The sequence below is a fragment of the Petromyzon marinus genome (assembly GCF_048934315.1).
Source record: "Petromyzon marinus isolate PM22_M1 ecotype Great Lakes invasive population chromosome 75 unlocalized genomic scaffold, UKy_Petmar_22M1.pri1.0 chr75_unloc.4, whole genome shotgun sequence".
NCBI lineage: Eukaryota > Metazoa > Chordata > Hyperoartia > Petromyzontiformes > Petromyzontidae > Petromyzon > Petromyzon marinus.
Genome location: NW_027422616.1, coordinates 216,484 through 233,079, shown reverse-complemented (window position 1 = coordinate 233,079; position 16,596 = coordinate 216,484). Strand labels below are relative to the sequence as shown.

The 16,596-nt window shown below is 53.2% G+C and overlaps 1 protein-coding gene across 1 annotated transcript in view; it reads right to left on the bottom strand.

Moving 5' to 3' along the window:
* Positions 1-16,596, bottom strand: part of LOC116937995 (serine/threonine-protein kinase mTOR) — a 221,813-nt gene that overhangs the window by 134,089 nt on the left and 71,128 nt on the right. The window contains 3 exon segments of the mRNA XM_076058486.1: positions 4,825-4,967; positions 10,041-10,202; positions 14,353-15,162. Coding sequence (XP_075914601.1) covers positions 4,825-4,967; positions 10,041-10,202; positions 14,353-15,162 — 1,115 coding nt within the window.

The window sequence follows — 16,596 nt, the reverse complement described above, 5'->3', positions numbered from 1 at the left end:
TAGCGTGCTGCGCTATGAACCTGGCGACCCGGGTTCGATTCCCGCTCACGGCCAACACCAGTGACGATTATCTGAACCGGTCCAGGGCTTCCCCTAGGTCGACTCAGCCTCAAATGAGTACCTGGTGCGGTGTGTAAACATTGCCACTAGGGAGACAAAGGCGGTCGGGCGTGGTGCTGGCCACCCACCCCCTCGTGTACCGTTCCGGCCTTCATAGGTGCTCGCTAACAGCACTTGCCCCTACAGTCTGTTAAGGCTATACGGGGGATCTTTATCTTTATCTTTGTGTGTGTGTGAGTGTCTGTGCGTGTGAGTGTCTGTGCGTGTGTGAGTGTCTGTGTGAGTGTCTGTGTGAGTGTCTGTGTGTGAGTGTCTGTGTGTGGCTGTGTGTGTGTGTGAGTGTCTTTGTGTGGCTGTGTGTGTCTGTGTGTGTGTGTGTCTGTGTGTGTCTGTGTGTGTGTGGCTGTGTGTCTGTGTGTGTGTCTGTGTGAGTGTCTGTGTGTGGCTGTGTGTGGCTGTGTGTGTGAGTGTCTGTGTGTGTGTGTCTGTGTGAGTGTCTGTGTGTGTGTGTGGCTGTGTGTATGTGAATGTCTGTGCGTGTGAGTGTCTGTGCGTGTGAGTGTCTGTGAGTGTGTGTCTGTGAGTGTCTGTGTGTGTGTCAGTGTGTGTGTCTGTGTGTGTGCCTGTGAGTGTGTCTGTGAGTGTCTGTGTGTGTGTCTGTGGGGAGCGGTAGTGTAGCGGTTAGCGCGCTGCGCTATGAACCTGGCGACCCGGGTTCGATTCCCGCTCACGGCCAACACCAGTGACGATTATCTGAACCGGTCCCGGGCCTCCCCTAGGTCGACTCAGCCTCAAATGAGTACCTGGTGCGGTGTGTAAACATTGCCACTAGGGAGACAAAGGCGGTCGGGCGTGGTGCTGGCCACCCACCCCCTCGTGTACCGATCCGGCCTTCATTGGTGCTCGCTAACAGCACTTGCCCCTACAGTCTGTTAAGGCTATGCGGGGGATCTTTGTGTGGCTGTGTGTGTGTGTGGCTGTGTGTGTGTGTGGCTGTGTGTGTGTGTGTCTGTGTGTGTGTGTGGCTGTGTGTGTGTGGCTGTGTGTGTGTCTGTGTGTGGCTGTGTGTGTGTGGCTGTGTGTGTGTGGCTGTGTGTGTGTGGCTGTGTGTGTGTGGCTGTGTGTGTGTGGCTGTGTGTGTGTGGCTGTGTGTGTGAGTGTCTGTGTGAGTGTCTGTGTGGCTATGTGTCTGTGTGGCTATGTGTCTGTGTGAGTGTGTCTGTGTGAGTGTCTGTGTGAGTGTCTGTGTGGCTGTGTGTCTGTGTCTGTGTGTATGTCTGTGTGTATGTCTGTGTGTCTGTGTGAGTGTCTGTGTGGCTGTGTGTCTGTGTGTGTCTGTGAGTGTCTGTGTCTGTGAGTGTCTGTGTGTGTGAGTGTCTGTGTGTGTGTGTGGCTGTGTGTGTGAGTGTCTGTGTGAGTGTCTGTGTGGCTATGTGTCTGTGTGAGTGTGTCTGTGTGAGTGTCTGTGTGAGTGTCTGTGTGAGTGTCTGTGTGGCTGTGTGTCTGTGTGTGTCTGTGAGTGTCTGTGTGTGTGTGTCTGTGTGTATGTCTGTGTGGCTGTGTGTGTGTCTGTGTGAGTGTCTGTGTGGCTGTGTGTCTGTGTGTGTCTGTGTGTGTCTGTGTGTGTGTGTCTGTGTGTGTGTGTCTGTGTGAGTGTCTGTGTGAGTCTGTGTGGCTATGTGTGTGTCTGTGTGTGTGGCTATGTGTGTGTCTGTGTGTGTGTCTGTGAGTGTCTGTCTGTGTGAGTGTCTGTGTGTCTGTGTGAGTGTGTGTGTGTCTGTGTGTGTGTGTGTCTGTGTGTGTGTGTGAGTGTCTGTGTGAGTGTCTGTGTGAGTCTGTGTGGCTATGTGTGTGTCTGTGTGAGTGTGTGAGTGTCTGTGTGTGTGTGTGTCTGTGAGTGTCTGTGTCTGTGTGTCTGTGTGTCTGTGTGTGTGTCTGTGTGTGTCTGTGTGTCTGTTTGAGTGTCTGTGTGTCTGTGTGTGTCTGTGTGTGTGTGTGAGTGTCTGTGTGTGAGTGTCTGTGTGTGAGTGTCTGTGTGTGTGTCTGTGTGTGTGTGTCTGTGTGTGTGTGTCTGTGTGTGTGTCTGTGTGTGTGTCTGTGTGTGTGTCTGTGTGTGAGTGTCTGTGTGTGTGTCTGTGTGTGTGTCTGTGTGTGTCTGTGTGTGTGTGGCTGTGTGTCTGTGTGAGTGTCTGTGTGTGGCTGTGTGTGGCTGTGTGTGTGTGTGGCTGTGTGTATGTGAGTGTCTGTGCGTGTGAGTGTCTGCGAGTGTGTGTCTGTGAGTGTCTGTGTGTGTGTCTGTGTCTGTGAGTGTCTGTGAGTGTCTGTGTGTGTGTCTGTGTGTGTGTCTGTGTCTGTGAGTGTGTCTGTGAGTGTCTGTGTGTGTGTCTGTGTGTGTGTGGGGAGCGATAGTGTAGCGGTTAGCGTGCTGCGCTATGAACCTGGCGACCCGGGTTCGATTCCCGCTCACGGCCAACACCAGTGACGATTATCTGAACCGGTCCAGGGCTTCCCCTAGGTCGACTCAGCCTCAAATGAGTACCTGGTGCGGTGTGTAAACATTGCCACTAGGGAGACAAAGGCGGTCGGGCGTGGTGCTGGCCACCCACCCCCTCGTGTACCGTTCCGGCCTTCATAGGTGCTCGCTAACAGCACTTGCCCCTACAGTCTGTTAAGGCTATACGGGGGATCTTTATCTTTATCTTTGTGTGTGTGTGAGTGTCTGTGCGTGTGAGTGTCTGTGCGTGTGTGAGTGTCTGTGTGAGTGTCTGTGTGAGTGTCTGTGTGTGAGTGTCTGTGTGTGGCTGTGTGTGTGTGTGTGAGTGTCTTTGTGTGGCTGTGTGTGTCTGTGTGTGTGTGTGTCTGTGTGTGTCTGTGTGTGTGTGGCTGTGTGTCTGTGTGTGTGTCTGTGTGAGTGTCTGTGTGTGGCTGTGTGTGGCTGTGTGTGTGAGTGTCTGTGTGTGTGTGTCTGTGTGAGTGTCTGTGTGTGTGTGTGGCTGTGTGTATGTGAATGTCTGTGCGTGTGAGTGTCTGTGCGTGTGAGTGTCTGTGAGTGTGTGTCTGTGAGTGTCTGTGTGTGTGTCAGTGTGTGTGTCTGTGTGTGTGCCTGTGAGTGTGTCTGTGAGTGTCTGTGTGTGTGTCTGTGGGGAGCGGTAGTGTAGCGGTTAGCGCGCTGCGCTATGAACCTGGCGACCCGGGTTCGATTCCCGCTCACGGCCAACACCAGTGACGATTATCTGAACCGGTCCCGGGCCTCCCCTAGGTCGACTCAGCCTCAAATGAGTACCTGGTGCGGTGTGTAAACATTGCCACTAGGGAGACAAAGGCGGTCGGGCGTGGTGCTGGCCACCCACCCCCTCGTGTACCGATCCGGCCTTCATTGGTGCTCGCTAACAGCACTTGCCCCTACAGTCTGTTAAGGCTATACGGGGGATCTTTGTGTGGCTGTGTGTGTGTGTGGCTGTGTGTGTGTGTGGCTGTGTGTGTGTGTGGCTGTGTGTGTGAGTGTCTGTGTGAGTGTCTGTGTGTGGCTGTGTGTGTGTGGCTGTGTGTGTGTGGCTGTGTGTGTGTGGCTGTGTGTGTGTGGCTGTGTGTGTGTGGCTGTGTGTGTGTGGCTGTGTGTGTGTGGCTGTGTGTGTGTGGCTGTGTGTGTGTGGCTGTGTGTGTGTGGCTGTGTGTGTGTGGCTGTGTGTGTGTGGCTGTGTGTGTGTGGCTGTGTGTGTGAGTGTCTGTGTGAGTGTCTGTGTGAGTGTCTGTGTGGCTATGTGTCTGTGTGAGTGTGTCTGTGTGAGTGTCTGTGTGGCTGTGTGTCTGTGTCTGTGTGTATGTCTGTGTGTATGTCTGTGTGTCTGTGTGAGTGTCTGTGTGGCTGTGTGTCTGTGTGTGTCTGTGAGTGTCTGTGTCTGTGAGTGTCTGTGTGTGTGAGTGTCTGTGTGTGTGTGTGGCTGTGTGTGTGAGTGTCTGTGTGAGTGTCTGTGTGGCTATGTGTCTGTGTGAGTGTGTCTGTGTGAGTGTCTGTGTGAGTGTCTGTGTGAGTGTCTGTGTGGCTGTGTGTCTGTGTGTGTCTGTGAGTGTCTGTGTGTGTGTGTCTGTGTGTATGTCTGTGTGGCTGTGTGTGTGTCTGTGTGAGTGTCTGTGTGGCTGTGTGTCTGTGTGTGTCTGTGTGTGTCTGTGTGTGTGTGTCTGTGTGTGTGTGTCTGTGTGAGTGTCTGTGTGAGTCTGTGTGGCTATGTGTGTGTCTGTGTGTGTGTCTGTGAGTGTCTGTCTGTGTGAGTGTCTGTGTGTCTGTGTGAGTGTGTGAGTGTCTGTGTGAGTGTCTGTGTGTCTGTGTGTGTCTGTGTGTGTGTGTGAGTGTCTGTGTGTGTGTCTGTGTGTGTGTGTGAGTGTCTGTGTGTGTGTGTGAGTGTCTGTGTGAGTGTCTGTGTGAGTCTGTGTGGCTATGTGTGTGTCTGTGTGAGTGTGTGAGTGTCTGTGTGTGTGTGTGTCTGTGAGTGTCTGTGTCTGTGTGTCTGTGTCTGTGTGTCTGTGTGTGTGTCTGTGTGTGTCTGTGTGTCTGTTTGAGTGTCTGTGTGTCTGTGTGTGTCTGTGTGAGTGAGTGTGTGTGTCTGTGCGTGTGTGTCTGTGTGTGTGTCTGTGTGTGTGTGTCTGTGTGTGTGTGTCTGTGTGTGTGTCTGTGTCTGTGTGTGTGTCTCTGTGTGTGTGTGTCTGTGTGTGTGTGTGTGTCTGTGTGTGTGTGTCTGTGCGTGGGTTCTCGATGGCCCTGCTAACCGTGCTAGGGGGGTGTACGACTGGGCGAGGGTCCAGCAGGATCGCAGCGCCGGGGAGGGAGACTCCTTGAGCAGCTCCACACTGAGACGTCTCAGCCACTCCATCCAGTCGTCCTTGGAGACACGACGAGCAGCTCCCCACGCCTGCACACAGACACAGAGAGACGACAATCACTCGGTCACTCACTCAGCCACACACCCACTCAGCCAGCCACTCACTCACTCACTCAGTCACTCACTCACCCACACACCCACTCAGCCAGCCACTCACTCACTCACTCAGTCACTCACTCAGCCACTCACCCACTCAGCTACTCACTCACTCACTCAGCCACTCACCCACTCACCCAGCCACTCATTCACTCAATCAGCCACACACCCACTCAGCCACTCAATCACTCGGTCACTCGGTCACTCGGTCACTCACTCAGCCACACACCCACTCAGCCACTCAATCACTCGGTCACTCGGTCACCCACACACCCACTCAGCCACTCACTCGGTCACTAACTCACCCACTCACCCAGCCATTCAATCACTCAATCAGCCACTCAGTCAGACACTCAGTCACTCACTCAGTCACTCACTCACTCGGTCACTCACTCACTCGGTCACTCAATCAGCCACACACCCGCTCACTCACCCAGCCACTCAGCCACTCAATCACTCACTCAGCCACACACCCACTCAGCCACTCACCCACACACCCACTCAGCCACTCAGCCACTCAACCACCCACTCACTCAGCCACTCACTCACCCAGCCACTCAATCACTCAGCCACTCACTCACTCGGACACTCACTCACCCACTCACTCAGCCACAAAGTCACTCAGCCACTCAACCACCCACTCACTCAATCACTCACTCAGCCACTCAGTCACTCAGCCACTAAGCCACTCGGACACTCACCCACTCACTCAGCCACTCATTCAATCAATCAGCCAATCACTCAGCCACTCATTCACTCAATCAGCCACTCACTCAGCCACACACCCACTCAGCCACTCAGCCACACAACCACCCACTCACTCAGCCACTTACTCAGCCACTCACTCAGCCACACAGTCACTCAGCCACTAAGCCACTCAGTCACTCACTCACCCACTCAATCAGCCACTCACTCAGCCACCCACCCAACTCACTCACCCACACACCCACTCAGCCACTCACCCACTGAGCTACTCAGTCACTCAGCCACTCAACCACCCACTCACTCAGCGATTTAATCAGCCACTCACTTGGCAGCTCACACACACTCAGTCATTCACTCAGTTAGCCACTTACTCAGCCACCCACCTCAATCACCCACACACTCACTCAGCCACTCAGTCGCTCAGCCGCTCACTCATCCGCTTTCTCAGCCACGCATTCAGCAACTCATTCACTCAATCAGCCACTCACTCAGCAGCTCACTCAGTCACTCACACACCCACTCAGTCATTCACTCAGTTAACCACTCACTCAGCCACTCATTCACTCAGTCACTCAGCCACTCAATCAGCCACTCACTCAGCCACCCACCCACCTCCTCGCCCACACACCCACTCAGCCACTCAACCAGCCACTCACTCAGCCACTTACTCAGCCACTCATTCACTCAATCAGACACTCACACAACAGCTCACACACCCACTCACACACCCACTCAGTTAGCCACTCACTCAGCCGCTCACTCAGCAACTCATTCACTCAATCAGCCACTCACTCAGCAGCTCACTCAGTCACTCACACACTCACTCACTCAGTCATTCACTCAGTTAGCCACTCACTCAGCCACTCATTCACTCACTCAGCCACTCATTCACTCATTCACTCAGCCACTACGCCACTCAGTCACTCACTCACTCAGCCACTCATTCACTCAATCAGCCACTCACTCAGCCACCCACCCACCTCACTCACCCACACACCCACCCACTCAGCCACTCTGCCACTCAACCACCGACTCACTCAGCCACTTACTCAGACACTCATTCACTCAATCAGACACTCACTCAGCAGCTCACACACCCACTCACACACCCACTCAGTCATTCACTCAGTTAGCCACTCACTCAGCCGCTCACTCAGCAACTCATTCACTCAATCAGACACTCACTCAGCAGCTCACTCAGTCACTCACACACTCACTCAGTCATTCACTCACTCAGCCACTCATTCACTCACTCATTCACTCTGCCACTAAGCCACTCAGTCACTCACTCACTCAGCCACTCATTCACTCAATCAGCCACTCATTCACTCACCCACCCACCTCACTCACCCACTCAACCACCCACTCACTCAGCGATTTACTCAGCCACTCATTCGCTCAATCAGCCACTCACTCAGCCACCCACCCACCTCACTCACCCACACACCCACTCAGCCACTCACTCAGCCACTTACTCAGCCACTCATTCACTCACTCAGCCACTCATTCACTCAGCCACTCAGTCACTCACTCACTCAGCCACTCATTCACTCAATCAGCCACTCACTCAGCCACCCACCCACCTCACTCACCCACACACCCACCCACTCAGCCACTCTGCCACTCAACCACCGACTCACTCAGCCACTTACTCAGACACTCATTCACTCAATCAGACACTCACTCAGCAGCTCACACACCCACTCACACACCCACTCAGTCATTCACTCAGTTAGCCACTCACTCAGCCGCTCACTCAGCAACTCATTCACTCAATCAGACACTCACTCAGCAGCTCACTCAGTCACTCACACACTCACTCAGTCATTCACTCACTCAGCCACTCATTCACTCACTCATTCACTCTGCCACTAAGCCACTCAGTCACTCACTCACTCAGCCACTCATTCACTCAATCAGCCACTCATTCACTCACCCACCCACCTCACTCACCCACTCAACCACCCACTCACTCAGCGATTTACTCAGCCACTCATTCGCTCAATCAGCCACTCACTCAGCCACCCACCCACCTCACTCACCCACACACCCACTCAGCCACTCACTCAGCCACTTACTCAGCCACTCATTCACTCACTCAGCCACTCATTCACTCAGCCACTCAGTCACTCACTCACTCAGCCACTCATTCACTCAATCAGCCACTCACTCAGCCACCCACCCACCTCACTCACCCACACACCCACCCACTCAGCCACTCAACCAGCCACTCACTCAGCCACTTACTCAGCCACTCATTCACTCAATCAGACACTCACTCAGCAGCTCACACACCCACTCACACACCCACTCAGTCATTCACTCAGTTAGCCACTCAGCCACCCACCTCATTCACCCACACACCCACTCAGCCACTCAGTCGCTCACTCATTCACTCACTCATTCACTCACTCAGCCACTCACTCAACCACTCACTCATTCACTCACTCAGCCACTCACCCAGCTACTCACCCAGCCACTCACAATTCACTCAGTCACTCAGCCACTAAGCCACTCAGTCACAGTCACTTACTCAGTCACCCACTCACTCAGCAACTCACAACTCACTCACTCAGTCACTCAGCCACTCACTCACTAACTCAGCCACTCAGTCACTCAGTCACTCACTCAGCCACTCAGTCACTCACTCAGCCACTCACTCAATCACTCACTCAGCCACTCACAACTCACTCAGCCACTCACAACTGACTCAGTCACTCACTCACTCAGCCACCCACCCACCTCACTCACCCACACACCCACTCAGCCACTCAGCCACTCAACAAGCCACTTACTCAGACACTCATTCACTCAATCAGACACTCACTCAGCAGCTCACACACCCACTCACACACCCACTCAGTCAGTCACTCAGTTAGCCACTCACTCAGCCGCTCACTCAGCAACTCATTCACTCAATCAGACACTCACTCAGCAGCTCACTCAGTCACTCACACACTCACTCAGTCATTCACTCACTCAGCCACTCATTCACTCACTCATTCACTCATTCACTCTGCCACTAAGCCACTCAGTCACTCACTCACTCAGCCACTCAATCAGCCACTCATTCACTCAATCAGCCACTCATTCACTCACCCACCCACCTCACTCACCCACTCAACCACCCACTCACTCAGCCACTTACTCAGACACTCATTCACTCAATCAGACACTCACTCAGCAGCACAACTCACTCACTCAGTCACTCAGCCACTCAGTCACTCATTCACTCACTCAGCCACTTACTCAGCCACCCACCTCACTCGCCCACAAACCCAACGAGCCACTCAGTCAATCAACCACCCATTCACTCAGCCACTCAGTCAGCCATTTACTCAGCCACTCATTCACTCAATCAGCCACTCACTCAGCAGCTCACACACCCACTCAGTCATTCACTCAGTTAGCCACTCACTCAGCCACCAAACTCACTCACCCACACACCCACAACCACTCAGTCGCTCAGCCACTCAGTTGCTCAGCCACTCACTCAGTCACTCAGCCACTCAGCCACTTACTCAGCCACTCACTCACTAACTCAGCCACTCAGTCACTCAGTCACTCACTCAGTCACTCACTCACTAACTCAGCCACTCATTCACTAACTCAGCTACTCAGTCACTCACTCAGCCACTCACTCACTCACTCAGCCACTCACTCACTAACTCAGCCACTCACTCACTAACTCAGCCACTCACTCACTAACTCAGCCACTCACTCAGCCACTCACAACTCACTCACTCAGCCACTCACTCACTAACTCACAACTCACTCACTCAGCCACTCACTCACTAACTCAGAAACTCACTCAGCCACTCACTCAGTCACTCACTCACTCAGCCACTCAGTCACTCACTCACTCAACCACTCACAACTCACTCACTCAGCCACTCAGTCACCCACTCACCCACTCACTCACTCACTCACCCACTCACTCACTCACCCAGCCACTCACCCACCCACTCACTCACTCACCCACCCACCCACCCACCCACTCACTCACTCACCCACCCACCCACCCACCCACCCACCCGCTCACCCACTCACCCACCCACTCACCCACTCACCCACCCACTCACCCACCCACCCACTCACTCACCCACCCACTCACCCACCCACCCACCCACTCACCCACCCACTCACCCACCCACCCACTCACCCACTCACCCACCCGCTCACCCACCCACCCACTCACCCACCCACCCACCCACTCACCCACCCACCCACCCACTCACCCACCCACCCACCCACTCACCCACCCACCCACCCACTCACCCACCCACCCGCCCACCCACGCACCTTCTGCAGGTTGGCCGTGCTCACGTGCATCTTCTTCATGGGCCCAGCGTCGAGGGCCAGCCCGGCACCGCTCTCTCCCTGGTTGGCCTTGCCCAAGCGCTGGTGGCGGAGCACCAGCAGCAGCAGGGGATCCTCCTCCTCCTCCTCGGCCAGAGTGCTGCCCTACGAACACGCAGCACTCGCAGGGTGAGGCTCGCAGGGAGAGACTCGCAGACAGAGAGAGAGAGAGACTCACAGAGAGACTCGCAGAGAGAGACTCGCAGAGAGAGAGAGACTCACAGAGAGACTCACAGAGAGAGACTCGCAGAGAGAGACTCACAGAGAGTCTCACAGAGAGAGACTCGCAGAGAGAGAGAGACTCACAGAGAGACTCACAGAGAGAGACTCACAGAGAGTCTCACAGAGAGAGACTCGCAGAGAGAGAGAGACTCACAGAGAGACTCACAGAGAGAGACTCACAGAGAGTCTCACAGAGAGAGACTCACAGAGAGAGAGAGACTCACAGAGAGACTCACAGAGAGAGAGAGACTCACAGAGAGAGAGAGACTCACAGAGAGACTCGCAGAGAGTCTCACAGAGAGAGACTCGCAGAGAGAGAGAGAGACTCACAGAGAGAGAGAGACTCACAGAGAGACTCACAGAGAGAGAGAGACTCACAGAGAGACTCGCAGAGAGACTCGCAGAGAGACTCACAGAGAGAGAGAGAGACTCACAGAGAGAGACTTACAGAGAGAGACTCGCAGAGACTCACAGAGAGAGACTCACAGAGACGAGACTCACAGAGAGACTCGCAGAGAGAGACTCGCAGAGAGAGACTCGCAGAGAGAGACTCACAGAGAGAGAGAGAGAGAGACTCACAGAGAGACTCACACAGAGAGACTCACAGAGAGAGACTCACAGAGAGACTCACACAGAGAGACTCACAGAGAGAGACTCGCAGAGAGGGAGATACTCACAGAGAGACTCACAGAGAGTGACTCACAGAGAGAGACTCACAGAGAGAGACTCACAGAGAGATACTCGCAGAGACTCACAGAGAGGGAGAACTCACAGAGAGAGAACTCACAGAGAGAGAGAGACTCACAGAGAGAGAGAGACTCACAGAGAGAGACTCACAGAGAGAGACTCACAGAGAGAGACTCACAGAGACTCACAGAGAGAGCCTCACAGAGAAAGACTCGCAGAGAGGCTCACTCACAGAGAGAGACTCAGAGAGAGAGACTCAGAGAGAGAGACTCAGAGAGAGAGACTCACAGAGAGACTCACAGAGACTCACAGAGAGAGACTCGCAGAGACTCACAGAGAGAGGCTCGCAGAGAGACTCGCAGAGACTCACAGAGAGAGACTCGCAGAGACAGACTCACAGAGACTTACAGAGAGAGACTCACAGAGAGACTCACAGAGAGACTCGCAGGAAGAGACTCGCAGAGAGACTCGCAGGAAGAGACTCGCAGAGAGACTCACAGAGAGACTCACAGAGAGACTCACAGAGAGAGACTCACAGAGACTCATAGAGAGAGACTCACAGAGAGACTCACAGAGACTCACAGAGACTCAGAGAGAGAGAGTCTCACAGAGAGAGACTCACAGAGAGAGACTTAGAGAGACTCACAGAGAGAGACTCACACAGAGAGCCTCACAGAGAGACTCACAGAGAGACTCACACAGAGAGACTCACAGAGAGACTCACAGAGAGACTCACAGAGAGACTGAGAGAGACTCACAGAAAGACTCACGGAGAGACTCACACAGAGAGACACACAGAGAGACTCACACAGAGAGAGACTCACAGAGAGAGACTCACAGAGAGACTCACAGAGAGGCTCACAGAGAGACACAGCGTGAGAAAGTGCGTATCTGAGTGAGCATCTGAGTGAGTAGCTGAGTGAGTAGCTGAATGAGTAGCTGAGCGAGTAGCTGAGCGAGTAGCTGGGCGAGTAGCTGAGTGAGCGTGAGTAGCTGAGTGAGTAGCTGAGTGAGTAGCTGAGTGAGCGTGAGTAGCTGAGTGAGCGAGTGAGTAGCTGAGTGAGTAACTGAGTGAGTAGCTGAATGAGTAGCTGAGCGAGTAGCTGAGCGAGTAGCTGAGTGAGTAGCTGGGTGAGCATGTGAGTAGCTGAGTAAGTAGCTGAGTTATTAGCTGAATGAGTAGCTGAGCGAGTAGCTGAGCGAGTAGCTGAGTGAGTAGCTGGGTGAGTATCTGAGCGAGTAGCTGAGCGAGTAGATGAGCAAGTAGCTGAGTGAGCATGTGAGTAGCTAAGTGAGTAGCTGAGCGAGTAGCTGAGTGAGTGTGTGAGTAGCTGAGCGAGTAGCTGAGCGAGTAGCTGAGTGAGCATTTGAGTAGCTGAGTGTGTAGCCGAGTAGCTGAGCGAGTAGCTGAGTGAGTAGCTGAGTGAGTAGCTGAGTGAGCGTTTGAGTAGCTGAGTGTGTAGCTGAGTAGCTGAGCGATTAGCTGAGCGAGTATCTGAGCGAGTAGCTGAGTGAGTAGCTGAGCGAGTAGCTGAGTGAGTAGCTGAGTAAGTATCTGAGTGAGTGAGTAGCTGAGCGAGTATCTGAGTGAGTAGCTGAGTGAGTAGCAGCTGTGTGAGTAGCTGAGTGAGTAGCTGAGCGAGTAGCTGAGTGAGTAGCTGATTGAGCGTGTGAGTAGCTGAGTGAGTAGCTGAGTGAGTAGCTCAGTGAGCGTCTGAGTAGCTGAGTGAGTAGCTGAGTGAGCAAGTGAGTAGCTGAGCGAGTAGCTGAGCGAGTAGCTGAGTGAGTAGCTGAGTAGCTGATTGAGCGTGTGAGTACCTGGGTGAGTAGCTGAGCGAGTAGCTGAGCGAGTAGCTGAGTGAGTAGCTGAGTGAGCGTGTGAGTAGCTGAGTGAGTAGCTGAGCGAGTAGCTGAGTGAGCGTGTGAGTAGCTGAGCGAGTAGCTGAGTGAGCGAGTGAGTAGCTGAGTGAGTAGCTGAGTGAGTAGCTGAAAGAGTAGCTGAGCGAGTAGCTGAGCGAGTAGCTGAGTGAGTAGCTGGGTGAGTATCTGAGCGAGTAGCTGAGCGAGTAGCTGAGCGGGTAGCTGAGTGAGCATGTGAGTAGCTGAGTGAGTAGCTGAGCGAGTAGCTGAGTGAGCATGTGAGTAGCTGAGCGAGTAGCTGAGTGAGCGAGTGAGTAGCTGAGTGAGTAGCTGAGTAAGTATCTGAGTGAGTAGCTGAGTGAGCGAGTGAGTAGCTGAGCGAGTAGCTGAGTGAGCGTTTGAGTAGTTGAGTGTGTAGCTGAGTAGCTGAGCGAGTATCTGAGCGAGTATCTGAGTGAGTAGCTGAGCGAGTAGCTGAGTGAGTAGCTGAGTAAGTATCTGAGTGAGTAGCTGAGTGAGTAGCTGAGTGAGTAGCTGAGTGAGTGGCTGAGTGAGTAGCTGAGTGTGTAGCTGAGTAGCTGAGCGAGTAGCTGAGCGAGTATCTGAGCGAGTAGCTGAGTGAGTAGCTGAGTGAGTAGCTGAGTGAGTATCTGAGTGAGTAGCTGAGTGAGTAGCTGAGTGAGCGTTTGAGTAGCTGAGTGTGTAGCTGAGTAGCTGAGCGAGTATCTGAGCGAGTATCTGAGTGAGTAGCTGAGCGAGTAGCTGAGTGAGTAGCTGAGTAAGTAGCTGAGTGAGTAGCTGAGTGAGTAGCTGAGTAGCTGAGCGAGTAGCTGAGCGAGTATCTGAGCGAGTAGCTGAGTGAGTAGCTGAGCGAGTAGCTGAGTGAGTAGCTGAGTGAGCGTTTGAGTAGCTGAGTGTGTAGCTGAGTAGCTGAGCGAGTATCTGAGCGAGTATCTGAGTGAGTAGCTGAGCGAGTAGCTGAGTGAGTAGCTGAGTAAGTAGCTGAGTGAGTAGCTGAGTGAGTAGCTGAGTAGCTGAGCGAGTAGCTGAGCGAGTATCTGAGCGAGTAGCTGAGTGAGTAGCTGAGCGAGTAGCTGAGTGAGTAGCTGAGTAAGTATCTGAGTGAGTGAGTAGCTGAGCGAGTAGCTGAGTGAGTAGCTGAGCGAGTAGCTGAGCGAGTGAGTAGCTGAGTGAGTAGCTGAGTAAGTATCTGAGTAATTATCTGAGTGAGTAGCTGAGCGAGTAGCTGAGTAAGTATCTGAGTAAGTAGCTGAGTGAGTATCTGAGCGAGCATCTGAGCGAGCATCTGAGCGAGTAACTGAGCGAGTAGCTGAGTAAGTATCTGAGTAATTATCTGAGTGAGTAGCTGAGCGAGTAGCTGAGCGAGTAGCTGAGTGAGCGAGCGTGCTCCACAACATCCGCCTTCATCGGCCCGGTCAAGACGCTCCGTGTTGGTGCCCTCTGCCGTCATCTGTGCAGCCGTTACCTTGACGATGCGGCAGATGAGGATGTCGTAGCGCTGGTGGGTGATGCGGTGCTTCGCCAAAACCTTGCCTACCATGGGAATGAAGATCTGGTACTGTGTGGCGCGCACACACACACAGAGAGAGAGAGAGACAGTGAGAGACACGCACAGAGAGAGACACACACAGAGACACACAGAGAGACACACAGAGAGAGAGAGAGACAGTGAGAGACACGCACAGAGAGAGACACACACAGAGACACACAGAGAGACACACAGAGAGAGAGAGAGACAGTGAGAGACACACACAGAGAGAGACACACACAGAGACACACAGAGAGACACACAGAGAGAGAGAGAGACAGTGAGAGACACACACAGAGAGAGACACACAGAGAGAGAGAGACAGTGAGAGACACAGAGAGAGAGAGAGAGACACACACAGAGACACACAGAGAGAGACAGTGAGAGACACAGAGAGAGAGAGACACGCACAGAGAGAGACACACACAGAGACACACAGAGAGAGACACAGAGAGAGACACAGAGAGAGAGAGAGACAGTGAGAGACACAGAGAGAGAGAGACAGTGAGAGACACAGAGAGAGACACACACAGAGAGAGAGACAGTGAGAGACACAGAGAGAGACACACACAGAGACACAGAGACACGCACACAGAGAGAGAGACACACACAGAGACACACACAGAGACACACAGAGAGAGAGACACACACAGAGAGAGACAGTGAGAGACACACAGAGAGACACACACACAGAGACACAGAGAGAGACACACACAGAGAGAGACAGTGAGAGACGCACAGAGAGAGAGACACTCACAAAAGACACACAGAGAGAGACACACAGTGAGAGACACGCAGAGAGAGAGACACACACAGAGACACACACAGAGAGACACAAAGACACACACACAGAGAGAGAGACAGTGAGAGACACGCACAGAGAGAGACACACACAGAGACACACAGAGACACACACAGAGAGAGACACACACATAGACACAGAGAGAGACACAGAGAGAGACAGTGAGAGACACGCACAGAGAGAGACACACAGAGAGAGACACGCACAGAGAGAGACACACACAGAGACACACAGAGAGAGACACACAGAGAGAGACACACAGAGAGAGAGACAGTGAGAGACACGCAGAGAGAGAGACAGAGAGAGACACACAGAGAGAGACAGAGAGAGACACGCACAGAGAGACACACAGAGAGAGGCACACAGAGAGAGACACAGAGAGACACACAGACACAGAGAGAGAGAGACACAGAGAGACACACAGAGACACAAAGACACACACACAGAGAGACACACAGAGAGAGACACAGAGAGAGACACACAGAGAGAGACACAGAGAGAGACACACAGAGAGAGACACACAGAGAGACAGACACACAGAGACACAAAGACACACACATAGAGAGAGACAGTGAGAGACACACAGAGAGAGACACACAGACACACAAAGACACACACACACAGAGAGACAGAGAGAGACACACACAGAGAGAGACACGCAGAGAGAGAGAGACACAGAGACACAACGACACACACACACACAGAGGACACAAAGACACACACAAAGAGAGAGACACAGTGAGAGACACACAGAGACACACACAGAGAGACACACACAGAGAGACACACAGAGACACACACAGAGAGACAGAGACAGACAGAGAGACACACACAGAGAGACAGAGACAGACAGAGAGACACACACAGAGAGAGACACACACAGAGACAGAGACACACAGAGACACACACAGAGAGACACACACAGAGAGACACACACAGAGAGACAGAGACAGACAGAGAGAGACACACAGAGAGACACACAGAGAGACACACACAGAGAGACACAGAGACACACACAGAGAGACACACAGAGACACACACAGAGAGACACACACAGAGAGACACAGAGACACACAGAGAGAGACACACACAGAGAGACACACACAGAGAGACACACACAGAGAGAGACAGTGAGAGACACACACAGAGACACACACAGAGACACACACACAGAGACAGAGACACACACAGAGAGACACACACAGAGACACACACAGAGAGACACACAGAGACACACACAGAGAGACAGAGACAGACAGAGAGACACACACAGAGAGACGCAGAGACACACCACAGAGAGGACAGAGAGAGACACACAGAGACACCTCAGCCCAGAGACCACACAGAGACACACACACATCTCCATACAATCTCTCCCC